The sequence below is a fragment of the Pelobates fuscus genome, chromosome 13 (assembly GCF_036172605.1).
Source record: "Pelobates fuscus isolate aPelFus1 chromosome 13, aPelFus1.pri, whole genome shotgun sequence".
Classification (NCBI taxonomy): domain Eukaryota; kingdom Metazoa; phylum Chordata; class Amphibia; order Anura; family Pelobatidae; genus Pelobates; species Pelobates fuscus.
In genome coordinates, this window is record NC_086329.1 from 86,573,471 (window position 1) to 86,599,479 (window position 26,009).

Here is a 26,009-nt window from a genome sequence, read left to right on the forward strand (position 1 = left end):
TACTAATGTCTTCAAAAGGCTTAACAGGCGGCTGCTGATGCAGTGGTGGCCCAGTGCAGAAAATTAATTTATTTTTTTAAACTGAACACAATACAAATCTGGATTCCCAACACTTCAATTACCCTGGTCCCTAGTTATGTGCCACTCCACCCCCACCATATGACATACAAATAATTTAAAAGGGGTTTTGCGCATCTTTTTCAAGTGCATAGACTCCCTTAGCAATACGGCCTGTCCGCCTCTTGCAATGTCATAAAGGAGGCGTCCACACAGAGGAGCATTAGGGACTTTCCACGTTGCTTTAACATACGGATAACGGAATAGCCCTTTTTAGGCGATCACACAGGTCACGGAACTGGCCAAAGACCCAAGAATTCGCACCATTCTATTTTCCGTTATTGTTCTAAGAAATTTATACTGATATAGTACACAACTAAAATCAGATCCGGGTATCATACAGAATAGAAATAAAAGCACACAGCAGGTTTTATTTTCCTAAATATTTTAATTTTTTTCATTTTTTCCATTCAGCCTTCATTTAAAAAAAAATAAAATAATAATAATTAAAATAAAAAAAAATTAAAATAAAAAAAACCAAGAGAAAAAAAATAAGCAAAACAAAAAAGGTTTTTTTTTTTTTTTTTTTTTTAAATAATTAATTTTCCCTCTTTTTCACACCAGTCTACAACTTCAAGTAAAAAGTGTTCTTAACAAGGGAAGGCACGCCTGTCACCCCAAATAACGCTTACCACCTCCTGTAGCCCTGCTTCACACCTTTGCTCTGCACTGCAGAGATATATATGGGTTGTATGCAGAGCAATGTGCAGCCCCAGCCTACCAGCAGTGCAGGGGTTCATTTAATTAGTGCAAGGAGAGAGAGACACGTAAAATCGGAGAATTCCCTTAGCTTTTCTACAAATAACCCCTCCTCCTGTATATAGGGGCAAGGCTGCTGCAGAGCCTCTTGGGACACCAAGGCGCCAAATCACATTTCACTATGGGTGGGCGGCAATATTCTAAGCAGGGAATTGGAATATCTGTGTCCAAAGAGGTTCAGTAGCAGCTGCAATAAAGGTACCACCATTGGCATCCCAAATAAATAAATGCAGGCTTAATTGGCATTAAATAAATGTGCAGTCTCTTTCACTAAAATAGATATATTTATGATGGATTCTATGCAAAAATAATTAGAGCAGTCCATCCCCTCTTCCCAGATAAATAAAATTTGCACCATCAAATTTATTAATTTTTTAATGTAATGAACACGTTGCAGAAGACTGTATATTCAGTTATGTTAATTAAGCCCCAATTGTTTTTGCTGTACGCAACGCTAGCTGCCCAGATGGACTCTGCGCAGCGCAACATTGGTCCAACACACCCAGCACACATACTAAAACATGGGTAGGCAGCCTTCGGCACTTCAGATGTTGTGGAATACATCTACCATCATACTCTTAGAGACATAACGCTGGAAAAGAATCAAGGGAGATGTAGTCCACAATATGTGGAGTGCTAAAGGCTGCCTACCCCTGCACTAAAACATTCAAAATGGCCTGTGTATCAGGTAGACCAGTGACCGCTTAAACCCTTGGGCTGCAGGCAAGTCTTAAAAAAAATAAAACAAAAAATGTTTTTGGTTTTTTTTAAAAGACGAAATCCCCCCCACAAGCCATCTTCCTCAACAGAATCAAGAATCTGGCTAGATCCCATTTCGGTAACTTGGGAGTCAAATTATTTTATGTAGGATACCCACATGGATTACCATGTACCATAAAAACATTGTATTGTGATTGTACAGGTATATTACTTCCCATAAAAATCATTTAAAGATGTAATGCACATTACCAAACATCCAGGTTTACGCTGACAGGGTCTTCAAGGTCATTTTGGTTGGCCCGATACACAGACCAAGTAAATTTTGCACTGGGCATGTAGTTTGTGGTTCACCTAACAGGGGAGTTACAGTCAGGGTATCAGGGTACACTGTTAGTTTGCACTCCGCTGGGTGTATACCAGCACAGACTGTAGCAGCAGCTAAATATATACATACATCTTTAAAATGGTTTAAATTAAATGTAAAAAAAATTGCTGCATTGTGGAGTGGTACAATGTATCATGGGGCATTTAGCCCAATGCAGGGGGAGGTCGCTAGGCACCCTTTATTTTTCCAGGTACACTGGATGAGGGGGTGCAGATATTTTACAAGCCCTCAGGGATATGGCTTTGGAATTTAGAATTTGGATATTAACACCCCGGCCCCATCATCCCACAGACAAACCTATTTACAGAAATGTTCACAAAACACACATATATACAGAACACAACAAACTGCTAACAAAACAAAAAAACCCCGCCAGGTTCCCCTGTACCCACCTAGTGCCAAGCTGCAATATTCTGTATGCAATCAGCTGCCCTCCCCACCCCCACCCCAAATAAAATATGTTTAATAAAATATGAGCCATCAGGAAAATCATGGCATACAAAGTTCGAAGTGGTCAGAATTTCTGGTCGGGTAATAAGAAGAAAAAAAAATGTATAAAAGGCAATTTGGGACTAAGCTTTAAAAGTGGAGAAGTTACCATGGAACATTTCTGCTGACTGCTCTACTTTAAAATGTTACCTTACTTCCAAAACCACTCAATTTAATTTACAGCCACCATTATTTAAATCCATATATAAGGAATTGGGTGGGGGGGGGAGGCAGAGAGAATGAATGACTAGGAGGAACACACTAGAGGAAAAGAATAGAGGGTATAGGGTCAATGATTGCAAGAAAATGCAGTTATGGCAATCAAATTGGAGCAGAGAAGTCTACATAGGGTGTACATTAGAGTGCAATTTAAAAAAACAAAAACAAAAAAACTTAATGTACCAAACACCAAAAAAGCTCCCGCTGCTAGGGGTAAAAAAAAGAAAATATAAGATAAAAATTACAAATAAATAAAAATCACACCCAGAGAAGGGAAGTCATTAAGCAAAATCTCAAAAATTATAAATTAATAACATTACAAAAACCACACAGAATGGGAGAGGTATGATAATTTGTGGAATAGAAGTGTCCCTGCTTGTAACCATCGTTTGTAAACATACAACACGCAAGATGCATGTATGCTGCTTACACACACACGCACACTATACACGCCCTCTAGGGAAAATTGGTCCACAAATAGAATTAAAACTTTACCGTCTCTGCCTGGACTACGAGATACGTGGCTATTAAAGTAAGAAAATGGCATTCTGTGGGGCAGGGGCTAAGTACCGAGATACTTCGAGTCACTATGCACTACAGCACAGACAGCAGAATGTATAATGATACAGCAATGCTCTGCATTAATATACAGTGCGGCATGCAGAACGTACAGGAGGTGCTCTGTAAGATTATACACTACGGCATGCAAAGTGCTGAATTTATAGAGAAACTTTATCAATATACTTTGCAGCATTCGGAGCAGAATGTCTATCACTACGCCTTGTAGCTACAGTTATACCATCAGTAGCCATCGGCAGGCAAGAACCCCCATCCATAGGTACAAGTTAGACAGCTACCCAACCAGCAGGAACAAGCAGGGACAAATTTGATCACTGAAAACAGGTGAGCTGTACAAAAGTAATCTATAAAGAAGGAGTTAAATAGTGCAAGGATAAAGGGGGTGATCTCGCAGTCGCAGAAGGCACAGCACCATAGTGAGGGGGAGCAGGGCAAAAACAGCAGAATCCCCCCATTTCATCACCTCCACAGGAGAACCAAAGACAATTTCATCCAAACAGCCAAATAACAAATAATTATTGCTTTTACTTCAGTCAGCCTTAAATTCTATGCATTTTATATCCATATATATAATTCTTAATATATATATATATTTTTATATATATATGCATCTTATTCTCTATATACAGACACAGTATATATTATATATCTCATTCAATAAAAAATAGTAATTATCAATATCTTATCCTAGGTAAGGAGTAGCGCATTTGGAAAGATACGCCTCGTCTGGGAGAGGCTGAATTTAATGATCCCTGAGGCTTAGGAAAAACGCCCCTCCGTCCCCCTTCCTCCAAAAGTCCCCTTCAAGGCCCATGAGGGGCCCCAAACCTTTAAAGTCAGTTCCAGGGTGTAACGAGTTTGATAGGGAGTGTGGAATTGCTCACACAACAGTTGCAGGCTGGGGAATAGGTGAAAAAGAGCCCCCCAACAGATATTTTGGGGAGCAGTGGGGAGGTCGAGGAGACTTCTGTGGCGGGATTTAGCAGAAGTGCTGCAATGGACTAAAAATCACTCAAACTTCCACCCATTTCCAGGGTGTGAACCAAGGGTTGCCTGGATGAAGACTATGAGGCATCCAAAATCAGGGGCTGCTCCGGGCTCCTTTCCCCAGGGTGAGCCCGCGGAATGCCGAAGTAGCGGATCATAGAGAGACGCAGGTCATCAATCTTCCCATTGGAGAGGTCGAGGCCAGTGGCAGGGAGTAGGAGTTGTTGAGGAGGTTCCTCTTTGCGTCTGCGACGGGTGCGAACCTCTAGGCAATTTTGCCCCTTCATGTGACGTTGCAGATGGTCTTCCTTGGCAAATGCCTTGTGACACAGCGAGCACTCGTAGGGGCGGTCACCTGTGTGGAGGTGCATGTGATTCTTTAGATCGTAGCTGTGCAAGAAGCGAGCGCTACAGTGCTCACAGCAGTACGGCCGCTCCCCTGTGTGCTTCCTCATGTGAATCTTCAACTTGTCGTTTCTAGGGAAGACAAAGAAAATAAATAAATAAATTACATGAGAGTTACACAGGAAGGGTCAAGGTTGGAAGAGTGGACAGACAAGGAGAAACATGTCAACCAAGCAAATAGTGTTAAAAAGTAGCAAGAGGGTAAACAAGTGTTATGGCAACTGAAACTGGAAGAGTCGCTGATGAGAAATATTGAAATGAGATCTAAAAACAGCTAAAACACACAAAAAAAAAAAAAAAAAAAACAAACAAAAAAATAAACAGGAGGGGGCAGGGCAATATTTACAGGGGTATTTAAAGTGTGAAATGCTGAGAATTTAAAATGAATTCGAAATTTTAGAACAAAATAGCCAAACTGAAAACATTTTGATTTCACTTTGAAATCCTGACTATTGGCAAATTAGTGACTTTACCCACCTGGTAAACCTTACTCCGCAGACCTGGCACACGAACGGTTTTTCCCCGGTGTGGGTGCGCATGTGGCGTGGTAATTTGCCTGCTCCATGGATTATTTTGTGGCACACAGGGCACTCCTGGGGCATCTGTGACCTCCTCTTCCGTACCAACTTATCAGATCCATCCAGGGAAGAAGCAGCCAGGTCCAGGTTCTCGGAATCCATCTGGTGCAGAAAACTCACATCCGAAGGTTCCTCGTCAGACAGGATCTCGTCAGGAGGAGAGGGTGGAATGAAGATTGGTGGGTTGTCTGTTGCGTACCTTTCATATGAGAGATTGCTTTCAGGAGGAGGAAACTCTTGAGGTGAGGCAGCTTCTTGGGGGCTGACTGCCCTTTCTTTTATATCTTCTATCATACGATACGGACTCCCATTCGGCATTCGGCTACTGGGCTTCACCTGCAAGAACTTCTTTCTTCGGCGGCGTGGAATAAGCTGCAATGATTTCTGCGGTAAATCTGTGGAAAGAGAATGTGGGGAGCAGTTGGTCTCCGGTGGGGGAGTGGTGTCTTCTCCATTTTCCTGCAGCATAAAACATTCTAAGTATTGTCGGGCACGTAGAAATCCTTCCAGATCTTCGGCATCTCCTCCCAACACCTCGCGGTCCCCATTACACTGTAGTATTTCCACACAAGCGTCTACCACACATGGGATTTCCAAAAGGCGGGCAGCATGCAGAACATCTCGCATGTTGGCATTGCTGATTGTCAAGGTGGCTGTGTAAGCAAAGTCCAGCAAGGCCCCCAGTGCATCGGGTTTTAGGAAGTCCAGCTGACATACGTCCCGAAAAGGAGCTCCGGGATGAATGCCTGTGAAGAGTTTGCGGAAGTAATGGCTGCAAGCTGCTAGAACTGCGCGGTGGGTGCGGTACTCGAGGCCCCGTGTCTTAATAGTGATGTCACACAGTACACCACGATGCCGCTGTTCATTCAAGCTGCTCAAGAGATCACTGCTGTGTTCCGGGAATGGTATCCCAATCAGCTCGTCTTCTGAGCTAGCCATCGTCACCTGCAAAAAATAAATTAAAAAAGGGGGTCAGAGGGGAGGAAAAAAAATATATATAAATAAATCTTAATAGAGCGCAATCAACATAATTAAAAAAAAAACAAAAAACACACTAATAAAACCAAGTTACTCAGCAGCTTTAATGAAAAAGAAAGACAAATTGAAGAGAAGCCCGGCTATGTCAGTATAGCACTCCCCCCATAATGGCCTCAAAATGTGTCCCCAGCCACGTACATTATTTTTGACCCTACCAATATCAGGATTATTTACTAAAACTGAAAATTCAAGGTGAATTTTAAACTTAAGCCCAAACTTGCTAAACTGGAAATGTTCGAGTAGTTATACTTAAAGATCGACTACTGTGGCCTTAAATTTGAAATGATCTCAGAATTCACTTTGACAATTGCCACATTGGTAAATAACGCTGGATTTATTTGATATTTTAGCCCTATATCCTGCTACGTGCCTATACTTTTTCTTTTCATCTTTGCCACCTCCCTTCCTGTACGTTCTAGCTCAAACTGCGTTCTGTAGCTGGCTGTGTGATTCTGTGCTTGTACTTTCTTTGAAATGTACTTTCTTTGAATGCCAATATATTCCAGAACAAAACAGTACCTTATTTTTTGTACAATGTTTCCTCAATACGAATCCCCCCATTTATTTTCTGACTCAAGAGGAGAAACCTTGTGCCTGTGCTCATTTGGCCACTTACTGCTTGCTGGTGTCTTATACAGATCTCCGCACCCCAAGCAGCGACTACATTATCCTAGTAGTTAATACATACAGAATCACTAGGTGTGATCACTAAGGGATGGGTGGGCAACAGTTTTGCCACTGGCTGCAGGTGTAGAAACAAATAGAAACATTACAGGTGAAATATACAGGGTGCATGGAGATCTTATCTACAGTCACGGATTGGGAAAGTAGGTTAGTTGGGGCTAGAGCCATTGCATGTTAGCCAATCAAAATAATTTCAAAAGCCCCGTATCCCCTCCCTGGCCCCCAGCAATGAGGACAATAGACTAGGGCCCCTCCTTGTATTTTTCAGAAGGGTGGGTGTGTGGGGAGGAAAGGGACTGAGAGCCAGATAGACCTGTTCAACGAGGGGCTTGCCAAACAAAGCCTACAAGTAAAAGCAGGAGTTAAAACAAACATATGATATAGAGAGTAAGCTCCTTGGTCTAGACGTTCATGCTCTCAACACTTTAACAGTCTCTTCAACTGTCTCAGGAGACATGGCATGGCTTCATTAATGTGGAAAATCCAAAGGGATACTGGCATCTCCACAGCCAGTCTGGCTAATACCCACAGACTGGCAGCTTCCTGAGCAAGCTGGATTGAGTGCTATTGGAAGGGGTACATAGGCTGGGTCTACTGTAATATCAGACCACGTAATAAGCTGCTCACACTGCATTGTATCACTACTGTAATATCAGACCACGTAATAAGCTGCTCACACTGCATTGTATCACTACTGTAATATCAGACCACGTAATAAGCTGCTCACACTGCATTGTATCACTACTGTAATATCAGACCACGTAATAAGCTGCTCACACTGCATTGTATCACTACTGTAATATCAGACCACGTAATAAGCTGCTCACACTGCATTGTATCACTACTGTAATATCAGACCACGTAATAAGCTGCTCACACTGCATTGTATCACTACTGTAATATCAGACCACGTAATAAGCTGCTCACACTGCATTGTATCACTACTGTAATATCAGACCACGTAATAAGCTGCTCACACTGCATTGTATCACTACTGTAATATCAGACCACGTAATAAGCTGCTCACACTGCATTGTATCACTACTGTAATATCAGACCATGTAATAAGCTGCTCACACTGCATTGTATCACTACTGTAATATCAGACCATGTAATAAGCTGCTCACACTGCATTGTATCACTACTGTAATATCAGACCACGTAATCAGCTGCTCGCACTGCATTGTATCAATACTGTAATATCAGACCACGTAATAAGCTGCTCACACTAATATCAGACCATGTAATAAGCTGCTCACACTGCATTGTATCACTACTATAATATCAGACCATGTAATAAGCTGCTCACACTGCATTGTATCACTACTGTAATATCAGACCATGTAATAAGCTGCTCACACTAATATCAGACCATGTAATAAGCTGCTCACACTGCATTGTATCACTACTATAATATCAGACCATGTAATAAGCTGCTCACACTGCATTGTATCACTACTGTAATATCAGACCATGTAATAAGCTGCTCACACTGCATTGTATCACTACTGTAATATCAGACCATGTAATAAGCTGCTCACACTGCATTGTATCACTACTGTAATATCAGACCATGTAATAAGCTGCTCGCACTGCATTGTATCAATACTGTAATATCAGACCACGTAATAAGCTGCTCACACTGCATTGTATCACTACTGTAATATCAGACCATGTAATAAGCTGCTCACACTGCATTGTATCACTACTGTAATATCAGACCATGTAATAAGCTGCTCACACTGCATTGTATCACTACTGTAATATCAGACCATGTAATAAACTGCTCACACTGCATTGTATCACTACTGTAATATCAGACCATGTAATAAACTGCTCACACTGCATTGTATCACTACTGTAATATCAGACCATGTAATAAACTGCTCACACTGCATTGTATCACTACTGTAATATCAGACCATGTAATAAGCTGCTCACACTAATATCAGACCATGTAATAAGCTGCTCACACTGCATTGTATCACTACTATAATATCAGACCATGTAATAAGCTGCTCACACTGCATTGTATCACTACTGTAATATCAGACCATGTAATAAGCTGCTCACACTAATATCAGACCATGTAATAAGCTGCTCACACTGCATTGTATCACTACTGTAATATCAGACCATGTAATAAGCTGCTCACACTAATATCAGACCATGTAATAAACTGCTCACACTGCATTGTATCACTACTGTAATATCAGACCATGTAATAAGCTGCTCACACTGCATTGTATCACTACTATAATATCAGACCATGTAATAAGCTGATCACACTGCATTGTATCACTACTGTAATATCAGACCACGTAATAAGCTGCTCACACTGCATTGTATCACTACTATAATATCAGACCATGTAATAAGCTGATCACACTGCATTGTATCACTACTGTAATATCAGACCATGTAATAAACTGCTCACACTGCATTGTATCACTACTGTAATATCAGACCATGTAATAAACTGCTCACACTGCATTGTATCACTACTGTAATATCAGACCATGTAATAAGCTGCTCACACTGCATTGTATCACTACTATAATATCAGACCATGTAATAAACTGCTCACACTGCATTGTATCACTACTGTAATATCAGACCATGTAATAAGCTGCTCACACTGCATTGTATCACTACTATAATATCAGACCATGTAATAAGCTGCTCACACTGCATTGTATCACTACTGTAATATCAGACCACGTAATAAGCTGCTCACACTGCATTGTATCACTACTATAATATCAGACCATGTAATAAGCTGATCACACTGCATTGTATCACTACTGTAATATCAGACCATGTAATAAACTGCTCACACTGCATTGTATCACTACTGTAATATCAGACCATGTAATAAACTGCTCACACTGCATTGTATCACTACTGTAATATCAGACCATGTAATAAGCTGCTCACACTGCATTGTATCACTACTGTAATATCAGACCACGTAATAAGCTGCTCACACTGCATTGTATCACTACTATAATATCAGACCATGTAATAAGCTGCTCACACTGCATTGTATCACTACTGTAATATCAGACCATGTAATAAGCTGCTCACACTGCATTGTATCACTACTGTAATATCAGACCATGTAATAAACTGCTCACACTGCATTGTATCACTACTGTAATATCAGACCATGTAATAAACTGCTCACACTGCATTGTATCACTACTGTAATATCAAACCATGTAATAAGCTGCTCACACTAATATCAGACCATGTAATAAGCTGCTCACACTGCATTGTATCACTACTGTAATATCAGACCATGTAATAAGCTGCTCACACTAATATCAGACCATGTAATAAACTGCTCACACTGCATTGTATCACTACTGTAATATCAGACCATGTAATAAGCTGCTCACACTGCATTGTATCACTACTATAATATCAGACCATGTAATAAGCTGATCACACTGCATTGTATCACTACTGTAATATCAGACCACGTAATAAGCTGCTCACACTGCATTGTATCACTACTATAATATCAGACCATGTAATAAGCTGATCACACTGCATTGTATCACTACTGTAATATCAGACCATGTAATAAACTGCTCACACTGCATTGTATCACTACTGTAATATCAGACCATGTAATAAACTGCTCACACTGCATTGTATCACTACTGTAATATCAGACCATGTAATAAGCTGCTCACACTGCATTGTATCACTACTATAATATCAGACCATGTAATAAGCTGATCACACTGCATTGTATCACTACTGTAATATCAGACCACGTAATAAGCTGCTCACACTGCATTGTATCACTACTATAATATCAGACCATGTAATAAGCTGATCACACTGCATTGTATCACTACTGTAATATCAGACCATGTAATAAACTGCTCACACTGCATTGTATCACTACTGTAATATCAGACCATGTAATAAACTGCTCACACTGCATTGTATCACTACTGTAATATCAGACCATGTAATAAGCTGCTCACACTGCATTGTATCACTACTGTAATATCAGACCACGTAATAAGCTGCTCACACTGCATTGTATCACTACTATAATATCAGACCATGTAATAAGCTGCTCACACTGCATTGTATCACTACTGTAATATCAGACCATGTAATAAGCTGCTCACACTGCATTGTATCACTACTGTAATATCAGACCATGTAATAAACTGCTCACACTGCATTGTATCACTACTGTAATATCAGACCATGTAATAAACTGCTCACACTGCATTGTATCACTACTGTAATATCAGACCATGTAATAAGCTGCTCACACTAATATCAGACCATGTAATAAGCTGCTCACACTGCATTGTATCACTACTGTAATATCAGACCATGTAATAAGCTGCTCACACTAATATCAGACCATGTAATAAACTGCTCACACTGCATTGTATCACTACTGTAATATCAGACCATGTAATAAGCTGCTCACACTGCATTGTATCACTACTATAATATCAGACCATGTAATAAGCTGATCACACTGCATTGTATCACTACTGTAATATCAGACCACGTAATAAGCTGCTCACACTGCATTGTATCACTACTATAATATCAGACCATGTAATAAGCTGATCACACTGCATTGTATCACTACTGTAATATCAGACCATGTAATAAACTGCTCACACTGCATTGTATCACTACTGTAATATCAGACCACGTAATAAGCTGCTCACACTACATTGTATCACTACTGTAATATCAGACCACGTAATAAGCTGCTCACACTACATTGTATCACTACTGTAATATCAGACCACGTAATAAGCTGCTCACACTACATTGTATCACTACTGTAATATCAGACCATGTAATAAACTGCTCACACTGCATTGTATCACTACTGTAATATCAGACCATGTAATAAACTGCTCACACTGCATTGTATCACTACTGTAATATCAGACCACGTAATAAGCTGCTCACACTACATTGTATCACTACTGTAATATCAGACCATGTAATAAGCTGCTCACACTGCATTGTATCACTACTGTAATATCAGACCATGTAATAAGCTGCTCACACTGCATTGTATCAATACTGTAATATCAGACCATGTAATAAACTGCTCACACTGCATTGTATCACTACTGTAATATCAGACCATGTAATAAGCTGCTCACACTGCATTGTATCACTACTGTAATATCAGACCATGTAATAAACTGCTCACACTGCATTGTATCACTACTGTAATAAACTGCTCACACTGCATTGTATCACTACTGTAATATCAGACCATGTAATAAGCTGCTCACACTGCATTGTATCACTACTGTAATATCAGACCATGTAATAAGCTGCTCACACTGCATTGTATCACTACTATAATATCAGACCATGTAATAAGCTGCTCACACTGCATTGTATCACTACTGTAATATCAGACCATGTAATAAGCTGCTCACACTGCATTGTATCAATACTGTAATATCAGACCATGTAATAAGCTGCTCACACTGCATTGTATCACTACTGTAATATCAGACCACGTAATAAGCTGCTCACACTGCATTGTATCACTACTGTAATATCAGACCATGTAATAAGCTGCTCACACTGCATTGTATCACTACTATAATATCAGACCATGTAATAAGCTGCTCACACTGCATTGTATCACTACTGTAATATCAGACCATGTAATAAGCTGCTCACACTGCATTGTATCACTACTGTAATATCAGACCACGTAATAAGCTGCTCACACTGCATTGTATCACTACTGTAATATCAGACCATGTAATAAGCTGCTCACACTGCATTGTATCACTACTATAATATCAGACCATGTAATAAGCTGCTCACACTGCATTGTATCACTACTGTAATATCAGACCATGTAATAAGCTGCTCACACTGCATTGTATCACTACTATAATATCAGACCATGTAATAAGCTGCTCACACTGCATTGTATCACTACTGTAATATCAGACCATGTAATAAGCTGCTCACACTGCATTGTATCACTACTGTAATATCAGACCATGTAATAAGCTGCTCACACTGCATTGTATCACTACTGTAATATCAGACCATGTAATAAGCTGCTCACACTGCATTGTATCACTACTGTAATATCAGACCATGTAATAAAACTGCTCACACTGCATTGTATCACTACTGTAATATCAGACCATGTAATAAACTGCTCACACTGCATTGTATCACTACTGTAATATCAGACCATGTAATAAACTGCTCACACTGCATTGTATCACTACTGTAATATCAGACCATGTAATAAGCTGCTCACACTGCATTGTATCACTACTGTAATATCAGACCATGTAATAAGCTGCTCACACTGCATTGTATCACTACTGTAATATCAGACCATGTAATAAGCTGCTCACACTGCATTGTATCACTACTGTAATATCAGACCATGTAATAAGCTGCTCACACTGCATTGTATTATTACGAATATATAATAAAACCATGTAAAATCAGTATATTCTTCTCTCACTGTGATTGCACTGAAATTAAAAAATAGTTTCCTTTGTGAGATGTTGTCTTCATGCAATAATAAAAGGACTTTGCAAACTGTAAATCACCAATAAATCATTAATAAAGAACAAATCATACACACAATAGACCATACAGATTTTACATATAACAACCAATTCTGCAATATATAAAGACCAGAGTAACGGGCAGAGCACTATTCATTGATCGATCAGAGAAAATACCCAGTGAAGGGAGTTTATAGACCAGATCAGAGCAGACTAAAAAAAATAATAATAATATATATATATATTAATAAAGATTAGAAAAATAGATCTCTTGATGGGTTCCATGTATCTTATACATTAAGCTCAAATAAGTAATTACTCTTAAAAAAAAAAAATATTAAAATAAATAAAAGTGAGAAAGAAATACGTAGGTTTATTTAAGTTTCTCAGTGACCTGTGGTTGTAGCTTGTGGAGTCAAAAAAGCCTTCAAAATGCGTGGGCCACATTTCAAAACGTTACACAAGTGGCCATGACACTGGACGATTTGAAGCTTAATCATCAAAAAAATATCTGCTTAGCATCCCTTAAACAAAAGATGGTGAAGGGCACGAACACCATCGAAAGGACACCTTATTAAGACAGGTTTAGTGAAGAGACCCTCTGACTGCACACATGCAGGACTGGCTAGGTGTCATGGCGAATCATCAACTCATTTACTCATTAGTCGGGGTGTGGAGTCACTGATCCACCCAACGGCAGACATTTAAGAATGTGTAAAATGAGAACGTGTTCAGGCATTTGACCCATCCCTGACTGTACGATGAAACATGGCCACTTAAAAGAAATAAACAAATAATGCAGGAAGTTTGGGGATTTGGTTAGAAAAGGTAAGTCAATTGTATAAGGTTTAGTATAGACTGGGCATGTCCTACAGGGGGTAGACCGGTTAGGCCCTGCAATCATACCTGGGGTGTCAGCCTCGTCCTCCTTGCTCCCTCGTTCTTTTGGTCTGTTCGTCTTCGCTCACAGTTTTTTGGTGGCCCAGATCAGCACAGTAGGTTCCTGCTCCCCGAGCTTGGTCGGAGGGCGTCTGACGCAACCAAACGACGGCTGCCAGAGACAGAAACAACAAAAAAAATAGATTAAAACTATAAAACAAAATGTAAAAAAAAAAAAAAAAAAAAGAACCAAAGTTAAACCCCAAAATTCCACCTCTGAATACTAAATGATTTTTTTTTTTATTTCGAAAATGACGCCCACGATCAAACTTCCCAGAACTGAATAGGGGAGAATGCCGAGTTAACCCTTTGAAGTTGGGGTGAGAGAAGAAACGGTGGGGGTGGAGGGGAAGGGAGAATTGAAGGAGGGGGTGGGACATCCTTTTACTTGTTTTTCAGACAAGGTTAGATAAGGAAGAAAGCAGAACATCTAGATTTTTCCACTGCAGGAAGGGGGTCAATATATGGTACATCACTACGCAGGTTACGGGGAAGGTGGCGAGGATGATGGTGGAGTGGTGTTAACATCAACAAGAAAGCTTCCTGCCACTAGAAAAGGTAGACCATTATCCGGTAAACGAACCTGGGCTTAAAATGAAGAAAATTACTTTGTTGTTTTTTTTTCCTTTCTAAAAGGTGAATGACAAGAAACTTCTACTGAAGGTAAATCTATATTAAAAAAACAACAAAAAAAACAAAAAAACACAACACACAGCATCCAGGTTTGAATCCGAAAGGGTTTAGGAATAGAAGTGCACAATTTAAGAAGAAAAAAAAAAAAAAGGAAATTTTTATCAATTGGTACCCCTTGGGGGGGGGGGGGGGGGAATTATTAAAAATGACAGAATACAATGCTCATTATAAGAGAAATTGGTATAGTGTCTGGAGGAAATACAATCTCCATGGAGCACCCGTCATACTGAGGTCAGCCTCTGTGTGGTGTACTTCCAATACAAATACATTTTCGGGCGTCCATGTCACTCCACACATTGCTGCTTTAAAAAAAAAAAAAAAAAAAAATTTTTTTGTAAAAATGGTTTTTACTAAAAAAAAGAATCTTCTAGCAGGGTAATATGTACTTTGTACAGGTGACATACACCCCGTGGCACGCAAGAGGTTTATAGGACAAAAGGTTTAAAGGATAAAAAAAATATATATATATATATATAAATAATAATAATAATAATAATAATAATAAATAATAATTATAATAAAGATACAATTAAACGTAGCTCGAGACATTGAAGGTTCGGAGAGCTTAGCCCATATACTCTTAAGACATAATTTCTTCAGTGTAGTCTGGTTATTGACGTGATGCACATTAACAACCCACAAGTAGCTCTTCCTCTGCTGTAGAACTCAAACTCCCAAGATGCTTTGCTAGACTGGACCAGCTGGAGAGCCACCAACTGTCACTCACAGTAAAGTCCAGCCACCGCTTGGACGGGACACTCTTTGACTCGAGATACCTAAAGCCTTCCTTGGTTGCACATTGAGCGTCCAGCATTAATTAGTGACATGCCTATAGGATGGTTTGACCTCACAGCACAGGAATCTTAATTACATATCCTGGATGCCACAGTGTGTCAGAAGAGCAGGCTTCAATTATCTTACACTGGAAGAGATGATCTCCACAACAATCCCAGCGGCTTCACGGGCGCAGGGCGGCACAGACAAACACGTAGGGAGGGTGTTCCGGTCCCACCTGGTCTGAACAAGAATGGGTCCAACAGATTAGAGGCACACCTTCCATTCAAACCTGAGAAAAATGCCAGGCAGACGGGGTATTAGACGGGTTTTGGATGGCAGCCACCTGGCGGGATTTCCACTGATTCGCAGTAGAGTTCAGGTGCGATGTGAAAAATAAAATAAAAAATGAGGAGAGGACTCCTTTGCTACAAGTAATAGACATGACATTCTTTTGGGACTTGGAATGTGCCTGAAACAATAGGTCAGCTATATATAAAAACAAAAAAATGATATAAAGAAGATACAAATCACCCAGCAACAACTATTGTGCCACTTGCTTTTAACCCCCTTTGGATAGGGTCTGCGATTCAAGAAAAGGCTATGCAAATTATAAAACCTCACTGGAAGCCGTTTTTAGAAGTTTTTGTAACGATACTTGAGGAGCGAGTCCCATGTCACAGCACGTCCCATTATAGCAATAAAAACCCAACGTTCTGCCATTAGACTGGTAAATCAGAGACGGCTTTGCACCCCAGGTGTTTGTACATCACATTTCCCATGGTGATCAGTTAAACGACTGGCTTGCTGGGTACCATGAAAATCACAACAACAACAAAAAAAATAAGTGGTGTTGAGGTTAGCGAACTGCTGTAAGACTGTAAGCTCACATGACTATTATGTGATGCTGGATGCCATTCACCACGTTTGAGATGATTCATCAAAGTGTCACTGATTCTTTTCAGTCTAATTTTCTTTTTTTTTGGCCCAATTTCTTAAATCTCCCACCTGTTGCTTTTTAAGTGGTCTAACCATTATTTTTGAATATAGTCCACTTCTGCCACTTCATCCCAATACACGAAAGCATCAGAATTTTACCGCCGCTATAAATTTGGCAGTCTTCTGAATTTGAAATTTCAGCAAAAAATACTGGAGGATTTTTCTACAAAGAAAAAAAAAAAAACTTACTTCCTAAATCCCTTTTAAAAAAAACAAAAACAAAAAAAAAAAGTCACTTTTCAGAACACTTTGATAAATATCGCCCAATGTCTGAATATTAGGCGCCCGTGCGTGGTTTTATGCTTATTTAATAAATTATTTAAGGCTAAATTCCTACATACTGATACTGTAACAGCACTGCTGTTATTAGCATAGGCCTATGAATGGTGATTTAATTCCGGGACATTGGGCTTTTTCTGATGCATACAGAGTCAGAACGAAATCACTTGTTCCGAACTTCAAGCAGTAAATATAGCTCTTTGGAAACAATTTAATGTTTATTATGTTGAGCAGATTCCGACAGGTATAATTCCACAAACCGCCGTTCATAAAGAAACACAAATCTTTCGGTCCTTATAGAGTTTACATTAATCAGTCTGTCGTGTTTTCAAGCAGTGTTTGCAAAGGCGACGCAGTGAGCGTGCAGGGGGGCCAGTTTTAGGACACAGGTGATTTTCACCAGCACACCGAGGTTTGGGATTCTGTCCATTCTGGCAGTGCAGAGGTTAATAACCACCAAGGCAGGGCACAATACATTACACCAAGGACAATTAAAAGATAAAGAAAAAGGTGTTAGATGTGAGCCCAGGTGCTCTTAGACCCCCCTCCCCCACACACAAAGAAGCGAGGATGGGCGGGCCTTCTGCTTTTATGGTCGTAGTTGGAAGGACTTTGGCCTGATCGGCCTGCCGCTCCCATTCAGGGGCTTGTAACAACCCCCTGTACGAGTCACGCAACACTGTATATGCCCGGTGATCTGACTGTCCATCAACAGCAACACCTTGGGCAAAGCAATAGTCGCCCTGAAACAAAAAACTATCCAGGCAGCCTACCCAAACACCTACAGAACTCTATACCCAGAGAGATATCTCCAAACTCCAGCACTGACATTTTAGGCAAATCTTGGCACACAAAAAACCTTAGATTGGGGGGAGGGTCATCTCACTTTGGGGATGTAGGGTACAAGGGGGTCCTCTCACACAGTCGAACGCCGAGATCCGATGGCTCATCTTACTCAAAGGACAGAAGATGACGAACAAGCCAGTCTAAGTTTAATTGAACTCAAGCAAGGGGGCTCTGATCAGAGGAGAGATCCCACAGAACAATGAAATAGAGCTCACTCATGGGAAAGCTAGCAAGGGCAATAGAGTTGGCAGCGCGCACTTGGTTAATCGCAAAATATAGCACTGTGCCCAACCATAAAGAATCAGGAACAAGATGGAGCCAGATTATCACCCAGGGGAGAGAGCAGAGCATGGGGCAAACAGTGTTTATCCTTTAATATGGTTCTTGGCTATTTGAGAATTACAAATCCTGCCCTCAGCATGCTCAGCCCTCGATGATGTACAAAATTGGACACCTAATATGGAAGTCCACTATTGCATTAGCTGAGCTGCAGCAGGGGGGATGCATTTTAAGATCACGGTTTCTATTTTTCCCTCAAAACCGCCAACAAATGGTTTGACTTGCTCTTTTAAGTCAGGGGATTGTAATAAAAAGTACAGTCACACCACGGCTCTGTCAAACTATATTGAGGTACGAAAACATATAGAAACAGGGATTGAGGGCCTGGGGCCCAGAAACTGAAATTTCACTATATTACAGTCCCTTGCTCTAAAACAAGAAATAGCTGGTCTTTACAAATGAAAAAAGATTTTTATTTTTTATAAAAAGGACAAATAAAGAGTTAAGATAAAAATAACATACCCAACATAAAATTAATACAGAGGGTGGGTTGGGGGGTGGGTGATGGGGGAGAGAAATAAAACCAATCTTACCACCCTCCCTGGATATAAAAAATAAAAAGCCCCCACCCCTAGGAGAAGGTGAGGGGTACAGGTAGACTGAACAAACACAACGCCCTGTTGGCAGTGTGCACCAGGATACTGGCACAGCAGCCCCTCCTCCCCCCCCCCCCTTATCCTGGCAAGGACCCACAAGAAGGCTTGTGTTTACCCACAGGAGACAAAGACGTGAGAGCAAGAAAGAGAGGCACAAAGGCAGAGAGCGAGAGAGACCACAAAAAGAGATAGAGGGGGAGAAACCCACAGAGTACGAAACCTAGACAGAGACCTAGAGATAGCAAAACAGAAAATTTTGAGAGACCACGAGACAGACAGATCATGAAAGAGAGACCACAAAACGAGAAAGAGCTTGACAGGCACAAAGCGGGCATGAAAGACACTTTGAGACAGAGGCACAAATTAGACAGCAACAAGTCACAAAGAGATTGGGAGACAGAGACCCACAAAAGTTTGAGAGTCCAACAGAAAAGGACACACAACGCAGAGAGAATAAGTGGCAGAGACCAAAAGTGAAAGACCCAGAAGAAAGAGAAGATGAAAGAAAAAATAAAATAAATAACCCTACACAACACGGGACAGAGCTGGAGACAGAGACGTAACCCAGCAGAGATAGAAAGAGGGAACGCAAGAGAGGCAGTGGCTCCCCTCTGGTCGCATTTTAGTAACAGTCAGAAATTATTTAAAAAGGAAGTGGGACCCTCTGTACTTCCTCTTATTACAGCATGTGACATGGATCTGAGAGACAGCTGGGTGATAGTCTACTCCTTTAGATTGCAAGCTCTTGCGTGGCTCTCCTTGCCATCTCTCACAGTGTTAATGGTTAACTCATAACCACGTCTTCAGCTGCGTAACAACCAATGCAAGCAATAACGTATCTATAGACTACTCCAAGCACTGAAATACTTCGGTTCATACTGCAACAAGCCTCGTTTACAAGGATCCCATTCTCTGATTCTGAACAAGTCACTAAGACGCTAAGAGCCTGTAGCACAAGCCAGAGATTTGAAGTGGTGGTCCCCCCCCCCCCCCCCCCCCACCCATGCCCGATAAGGCAGAACACTGGGAGGGGCGCCAGTATCAGAGGTGGTGGGGGTTAAGAAGAAGGATTATGGGTGCAGGAGGGTGTGGGTGAGAGATCAGCTGAGTCAGACCCTGAAATCACATGGATAAGAAACCAAACATAAGAAATATACTCCCCCAGCCCTACAGAGAGAAGAAAAAAAAATGGGACTTTTAATAAGAGGACATGGCATCCTCCCTCCCCCACCATGTCTCCTCATTGTTAGGTGGGTGTCGCAATCTTGGTTTTGAGTCAAAGTGAAAAAGTCTAAATAGAGCTGTGCAGACCACAGGCTTACAGGAGTGACTAAAGAGGGGTCTCTGGGTGGAGGGGAGAGACAGGGGACACAAAACAGCAGAGTCTGCACATCTGACAGGATACAGAGTCACAGGGGGGGTTTACCCAAATAAACAGTAGTGTGCAATTTTGGTCATAGACCTTGCCCTCCATCGAGGCCCTGCTGTCTCATGTGTTCATTGCCTTACATAATATTAACTCCCTGGGCTGGGTGTGGTGCCTTGACAGGGTATTGGGGCAGAGTGATACTGGGATATTTAACAAGGGGGTAAGATAAGAATTACGTGGCTGAGGGTGGGAAGGTAAAAATACAGTAGAAGATGATGATGTAAGACGTGATGCAATGAGGGGCAAGCAGAAGAAACAGGTAAAGAGAAGGAGCACACACTGCTTTCTGTTTAAAGGACCCATGGAAACCAAACGTTTAGCTGTCAGGGCACTGCCAAGCACCAAACAAACAGGAGCGGGGAGATAAGGGAGCAATGCTTGCGTGAAAGAGCGGAGATAAGAACAACCTGACCACCGCTGCCACGTGCAACAGGCAGGGACCGCCGGCACACTAGCAATGGCCAGATGCTACAGATATGGATTCCTGGCATTCTACACAGTCAGGGACCACCAGCAAAATCATTGCTTGAATAGAATGGGCTTCCCTTAGAGACTACAGGCATACCGTCACTGGACAGAAACAACCAGCTTATCACTACCGAGCCGATACCATGGCAGAAACAGCCAGCTCATCACTACCGAGCCGATACCATGGCAGGAACAGCCAGCTCATCACTACTGAGCCGATACCATGGCAGGAACAGCCAGCTCATCACTACCGAGCCGATACCATGGCAGAAACAGCCAGCTCATCACTACCGAGCCGATACCATGGCAGAAACAGCCAGCTCATCACTACCGAGCCGATACCATGGCAGGAACAGCCAGCTCATCACTACCGAGCCGATACCATGGCAGGAACAGCCAGCTCATCACTACCGAGCCGATACCATGGCAGGAACAGCCAGCTCATCACTACCGAGCCGATACCATGGCAGGAACAGCCAGCTCATCACTACCGAGCCGATACCATGGCAGAAACAGCCAGCTCATCACTACCGAGCCGATACCATGGCAGGAACAGCCAGCTCATCACTACCGAGCCGATACCATGGCAGGAAGAGCCAGCTCATCACTACTGAGCCGATACCATGGCAGGAACAGCCAGCTCATCACTACCGAGCCGATACCATGGCAGGAACAGCCAGCTCATCACTACCGAGCCGATACCATGGCAGGAACAGCCAGCTTATCACTACCGAGCCGATACCATGGCAGGAACAGCCAGCTCATCACTACCGAGCCGATACCATGGCAGGAACAGCCAGCTCATCACTACTGAGCCGATACCATGGCAGGAACAGCCAGCTCATCACTACCGAGCCGATACCATGGCAGGAACAGCCAGCTCATCACTACCGAGCCGATACCATGGCAGGAACAGCCAGCTCATCACTACCGAGCCGATACCATGGCAGGAAGAGCCAGCTCATCACTACCGAGCCGATACCATGGCAGGAAGAGCCAGCTCATCACCACCGAGCAGATACCATGGCAGAAACAGCCAGCTCATCACCACCGAGCAGATACCATGGCAGGAAGAGCCAGCTCATCACCACTGAGCAAATACCATGGCAGGAACCATCAGCACACAGTCACTGAACAAATATCACGGCTGGAACAACCAGTACATCACCACTAAGCAGAACCATGGTAGAAACCATCAGCCCATGCCCGGGGAACAGACACTATGACAGCAACAACCAACTAACAATCATTGCCTGGCTAGCATGGGCTACTCTTAGAAACTACCAGCACAGCATCACTGACCAGATACCATGGCAGGAACCCTAAGCATACGGTTACTGAGCAGATACCATGGCAGGAGCAACCAGTGCATCACCACTGAGCAGATACCATGCCAGGAACCTCAGCACAAAGTCACCGAACAGACTCTATGGCAGCAACAACTAGCTCACTACCACTGAAAAAAAAAATACCAAAGCAGAGACTACCAGCACACCATAACTGATCAAAAACCATGGCAGGAACAACCAGCAAACCATCACGGACTAAAAACCATGGCAAGAGAAACCAACACACCATAACTGAGCAGATACCATAGCTGGAACAATCAGTACACCACCATTTCTCAGATGTTTGGTGTAATCAGGGATTGCCGTTATACAACACTGCCCAGACAGACATTTGTGGTAGAGAAGTAGTCTGTGAACACCTCTACCACTACTGACTGTTCCTGCGTGCTACAGCTATGGTTCTCCAACACATCAAAATTTGTTACATATCATTTGCTACAGCAAGAGACTACTGGCACACCATCACTGCCCTGCCGTCAAGTACACTTGAGAGGATCCACTGGTACATAACCAACAGTTGAACAGAGCATACTATAAGCACAGCACCACTGGCCAAATCCTGTCTGCTAAAGCCAGAGACTGCCATAAAATATGTACTTTATGGCAAAGGACAATGACTCGTAATAAACAAAGACATAGAATACACCTGTCCTGAACCAGGGACAACCAGCCTGCGCAATGACCACATACCCACAATATCTCTGAGTAACTAGCCTTCTGCCAGTCTGTAACAAAAGCAGAGAATGGCACAGAGCGTCAGCACCGTGTTATCAGCCAAAAGGATGTCACACACCAGTGGAAATGCCAATACACTAACCTGCCCACACACTCCAAGCAGGGATATGCCAGCCACTAGCCCACACTCAGGACTCTTCTCCCTCCATAAAGATTTCATGTTCTATAGGAAGTGTTGAAACAACAGCTTCTGCTTTAGGAACAAATGGCTTGATAACAGACATTACAAACAACCTATTTTGAAGCACCCATGATTTCTCATAAAAAAAAAAAAAAAAAATTATATAGATATAATTTTTATTGTTTTCATTTATTTATTTTTTTAGATGGTAGTTGAGTTCCATAAAACTGGAAGGGAAGCTACAAGGAAACAAAGAAAAATAACACAAACAAAAATACATCCCAATGTCCTAAACCAATTATAAAAGGAGGATTTCCCCTCCATTTGCCGCTTGTTAAAGATGACCTGATTTTCTGCTTTATATATTCGGTATGGAACAGGTTAACCAGGTGAGACTGGGTGGTAGGATCATAGTCAGACTGCGCTCCACCCACTGTTTAGGATGAGACCTCAGGCCGCACCCACCCCACCAAACCGACAGGTTCTCTGAGAAATCCCTGCAGGGCCAGGCTGAAAAATAGGACAGGTGGGCACTCACCCCTCCCTTCCCGGATATCCCCCCTTACACCCCCCTCTTCTAAGGGCAGGAGAACGCAGAGACACCTTGCAGGGCTGGGTGGATTATATGATTAAAGTATGGGCAGCAGCAATAGGACATGCCATGTACGATACGCTCATCTAGATCATTACACAGAGAGCCTGCTGGAAGAGTCCAAACACAAACAGAGCTCGCACATAGCTCCACACTTTGTATTCACTAAGCAGTCAGTTTGGGAGAGACGTGGCAAGGGACCTGCAAAAAAAAAATGTAGGACAAAAATCGACCTGGAAAAGTAGCCGGGAAATGTCTTCTGCTTTGACGTTTTAGGTTTAAATGCTGCGATTTCCTGCCAATATTGCGGCAATTTGCTGTTTAACGTATAAAATCGCCATTGTATCTGCAGGGGATCAAATGACAGGTGCATCCATAGTGTGATCTAAAAAAAAAACAAGCTTCATGCAACCAGTAATATTAAATATTACATGTAAAATAAAAAAAAAAACACTTTTTAAAAAGGTGTGACACAATGCAGCCCCAGCACAAGAAAGAAAAATAATCATTTAATTGTCCCCCCTTTTAAAATTGTGCAAACACCTCCTGCTTTGCCTCTTTTTAGAGCTAAATTTGGGATTTTTGAAGCTTTCAAATCCCAAAAGTAAAGTTCCTGGTTCACCAGAAGAGAGTAATATTAAAAATCTTCAACAGCTTCTGACTGCAGAGAGTGAACATTGCGTAGAATGATGCACGCACACTAACAGGAATCAAAATGACAACACTGGCGCTAAAATTATGTAATAGAAGGATTGACTTGTGCAAAAGCCTTCCTTTAAAAAGGAGCAGAAAGAGAGCATAGCAATGCCATTATATCCCACCCATGAAGAAGGCAGCAGCACAGCAGGAGTTACAGGTTTATAGGAAACACTGTGCTTGGGAAGCGAGGGTCTTTGTCACTTCGAGGAGGGAGCAGTCCCTATCTCCCCTCAACCATGGTGACCGCTTACTGTGTCCGTCACACCCTGCAACACGTAAACCAATTCAACCACAAAAAACATTGTGCATATCAGCTCTAACGCATGCACACTGACCTGCCCCTCACATATACAACTCAAGGGGTATACACACTGACATGCCCCCTTTGCATTTACTCCCAGCGGTACACCCGCTGAGCTGCCCCTTAGATATCCAACTCATAAAGTATACTGAACTACCCCATATACATACACCACATGAAATACATGCTGATTTACCACCTACATATCCATCCAATGAGTTAAACAGAGTGCGCTCCCATCCTACATATCTACACGAAGGGGTATACACCTCAACCTGCCCCCATACACAACAAGGGGGTATACACCTCAACCTGCCCCATACACAACAAGGGGGTATACACCTCAACCTGCCCCATACACAACAAGGGGGTATACACCTCAACCTGCCCCATACACAACAAGGGGGTATACACCTCAACCTGCCCCATACACAACAAGGGGGTATACACCTCAACCTGCCCCATACACAACAAGGGGGTATACACCTCAACCTGCCCCATACACAACAAGGGGGTATACACCTCAACCTGCCCCCATACACAACAAGGGGGTATATACCTCAACCTGCCCCCATACACAACAAGGGGGTATATACCTCAACCTGCCCCCATACACAACAAGGGGGTATACACCTCAACCTGCCCCCATACACAACAAGGGGGTATACACCTCAACCTGCCCCCATACACAACAAGGGGGTATACACCTCAACCTGCCCCCATACACAACAAGGGGGTATACACCTCAACCTGCCCCCATACACAACAAGGGGGTATACACCTCAACCTGCCCCCATACACAACAAGGGGGTATACACCTCAACCTGCCCCCATACACAACAAGGGGGTATACACCTCAACCTGCCCCCATACACAACAAGGGGGTATACACCTCAACCTGCCCCATACACAACAAGGGGGTATACACCTCAACCTGCCCCATACACAACAAGGGGGTATACACCTCAACCTGCCCCATACACAACAAGGGGGTATACACCTCAACCTGCCCCCATACACAACAAGGGGGTATACACCTCAACCTGCCCCTATACACAACAAGGGGGTATACACCTCAACCTGCCCCTATACACAACAAGGGGGTATACACCTCAACCTGCCCCCATACACAACAAGGGGGTATACACCTCAACCTGCCCCCATACACAACAAGGGGGTATACACCTCAACCTGCCCCCATACACAACAAGGGGGTATACACCTCAACCTGCCCCGTACACATACACCACAAGGGGGGGAGGTATACACCTCGACCTGCCTGTACACCACAGGGGGGAGAGGTATACACCTGTACATATACACACCATAG

The 26,009-nt window shown here is 42.3% G+C and overlaps 1 protein-coding gene across 1 annotated transcript in view; it reads right to left on the reverse strand.

Moving 5' to 3' along the window:
• Nucleotides 1-3,923: 3,923 nt before the first annotated feature.
• ZBTB7B (zinc finger and BTB domain containing 7B) overlaps nucleotides 3,924-26,009 on the reverse strand; it is a 28,811-nt gene continuing 6,725 nt past the window's right edge. Inside the window, exons 2-4 of the mRNA XM_063440505.1 lie at nucleotides 14,427-14,571; nucleotides 5,138-6,183; nucleotides 3,924-4,732 (exon numbers count right to left, since the gene is read on the reverse strand). Of these exons, the coding sequence (XP_063296575.1) occupies nucleotides 4,333-4,732; nucleotides 5,138-6,177 (1,440 nt within the window). The 5' untranslated portion in view covers nucleotides 6,178-6,183; nucleotides 14,427-14,571 and the 3' untranslated portion in view covers nucleotides 3,924-4,332. The remainder of the gene's footprint in view (nucleotides 4,733-5,137; nucleotides 6,184-14,426; nucleotides 14,572-26,009) is intronic.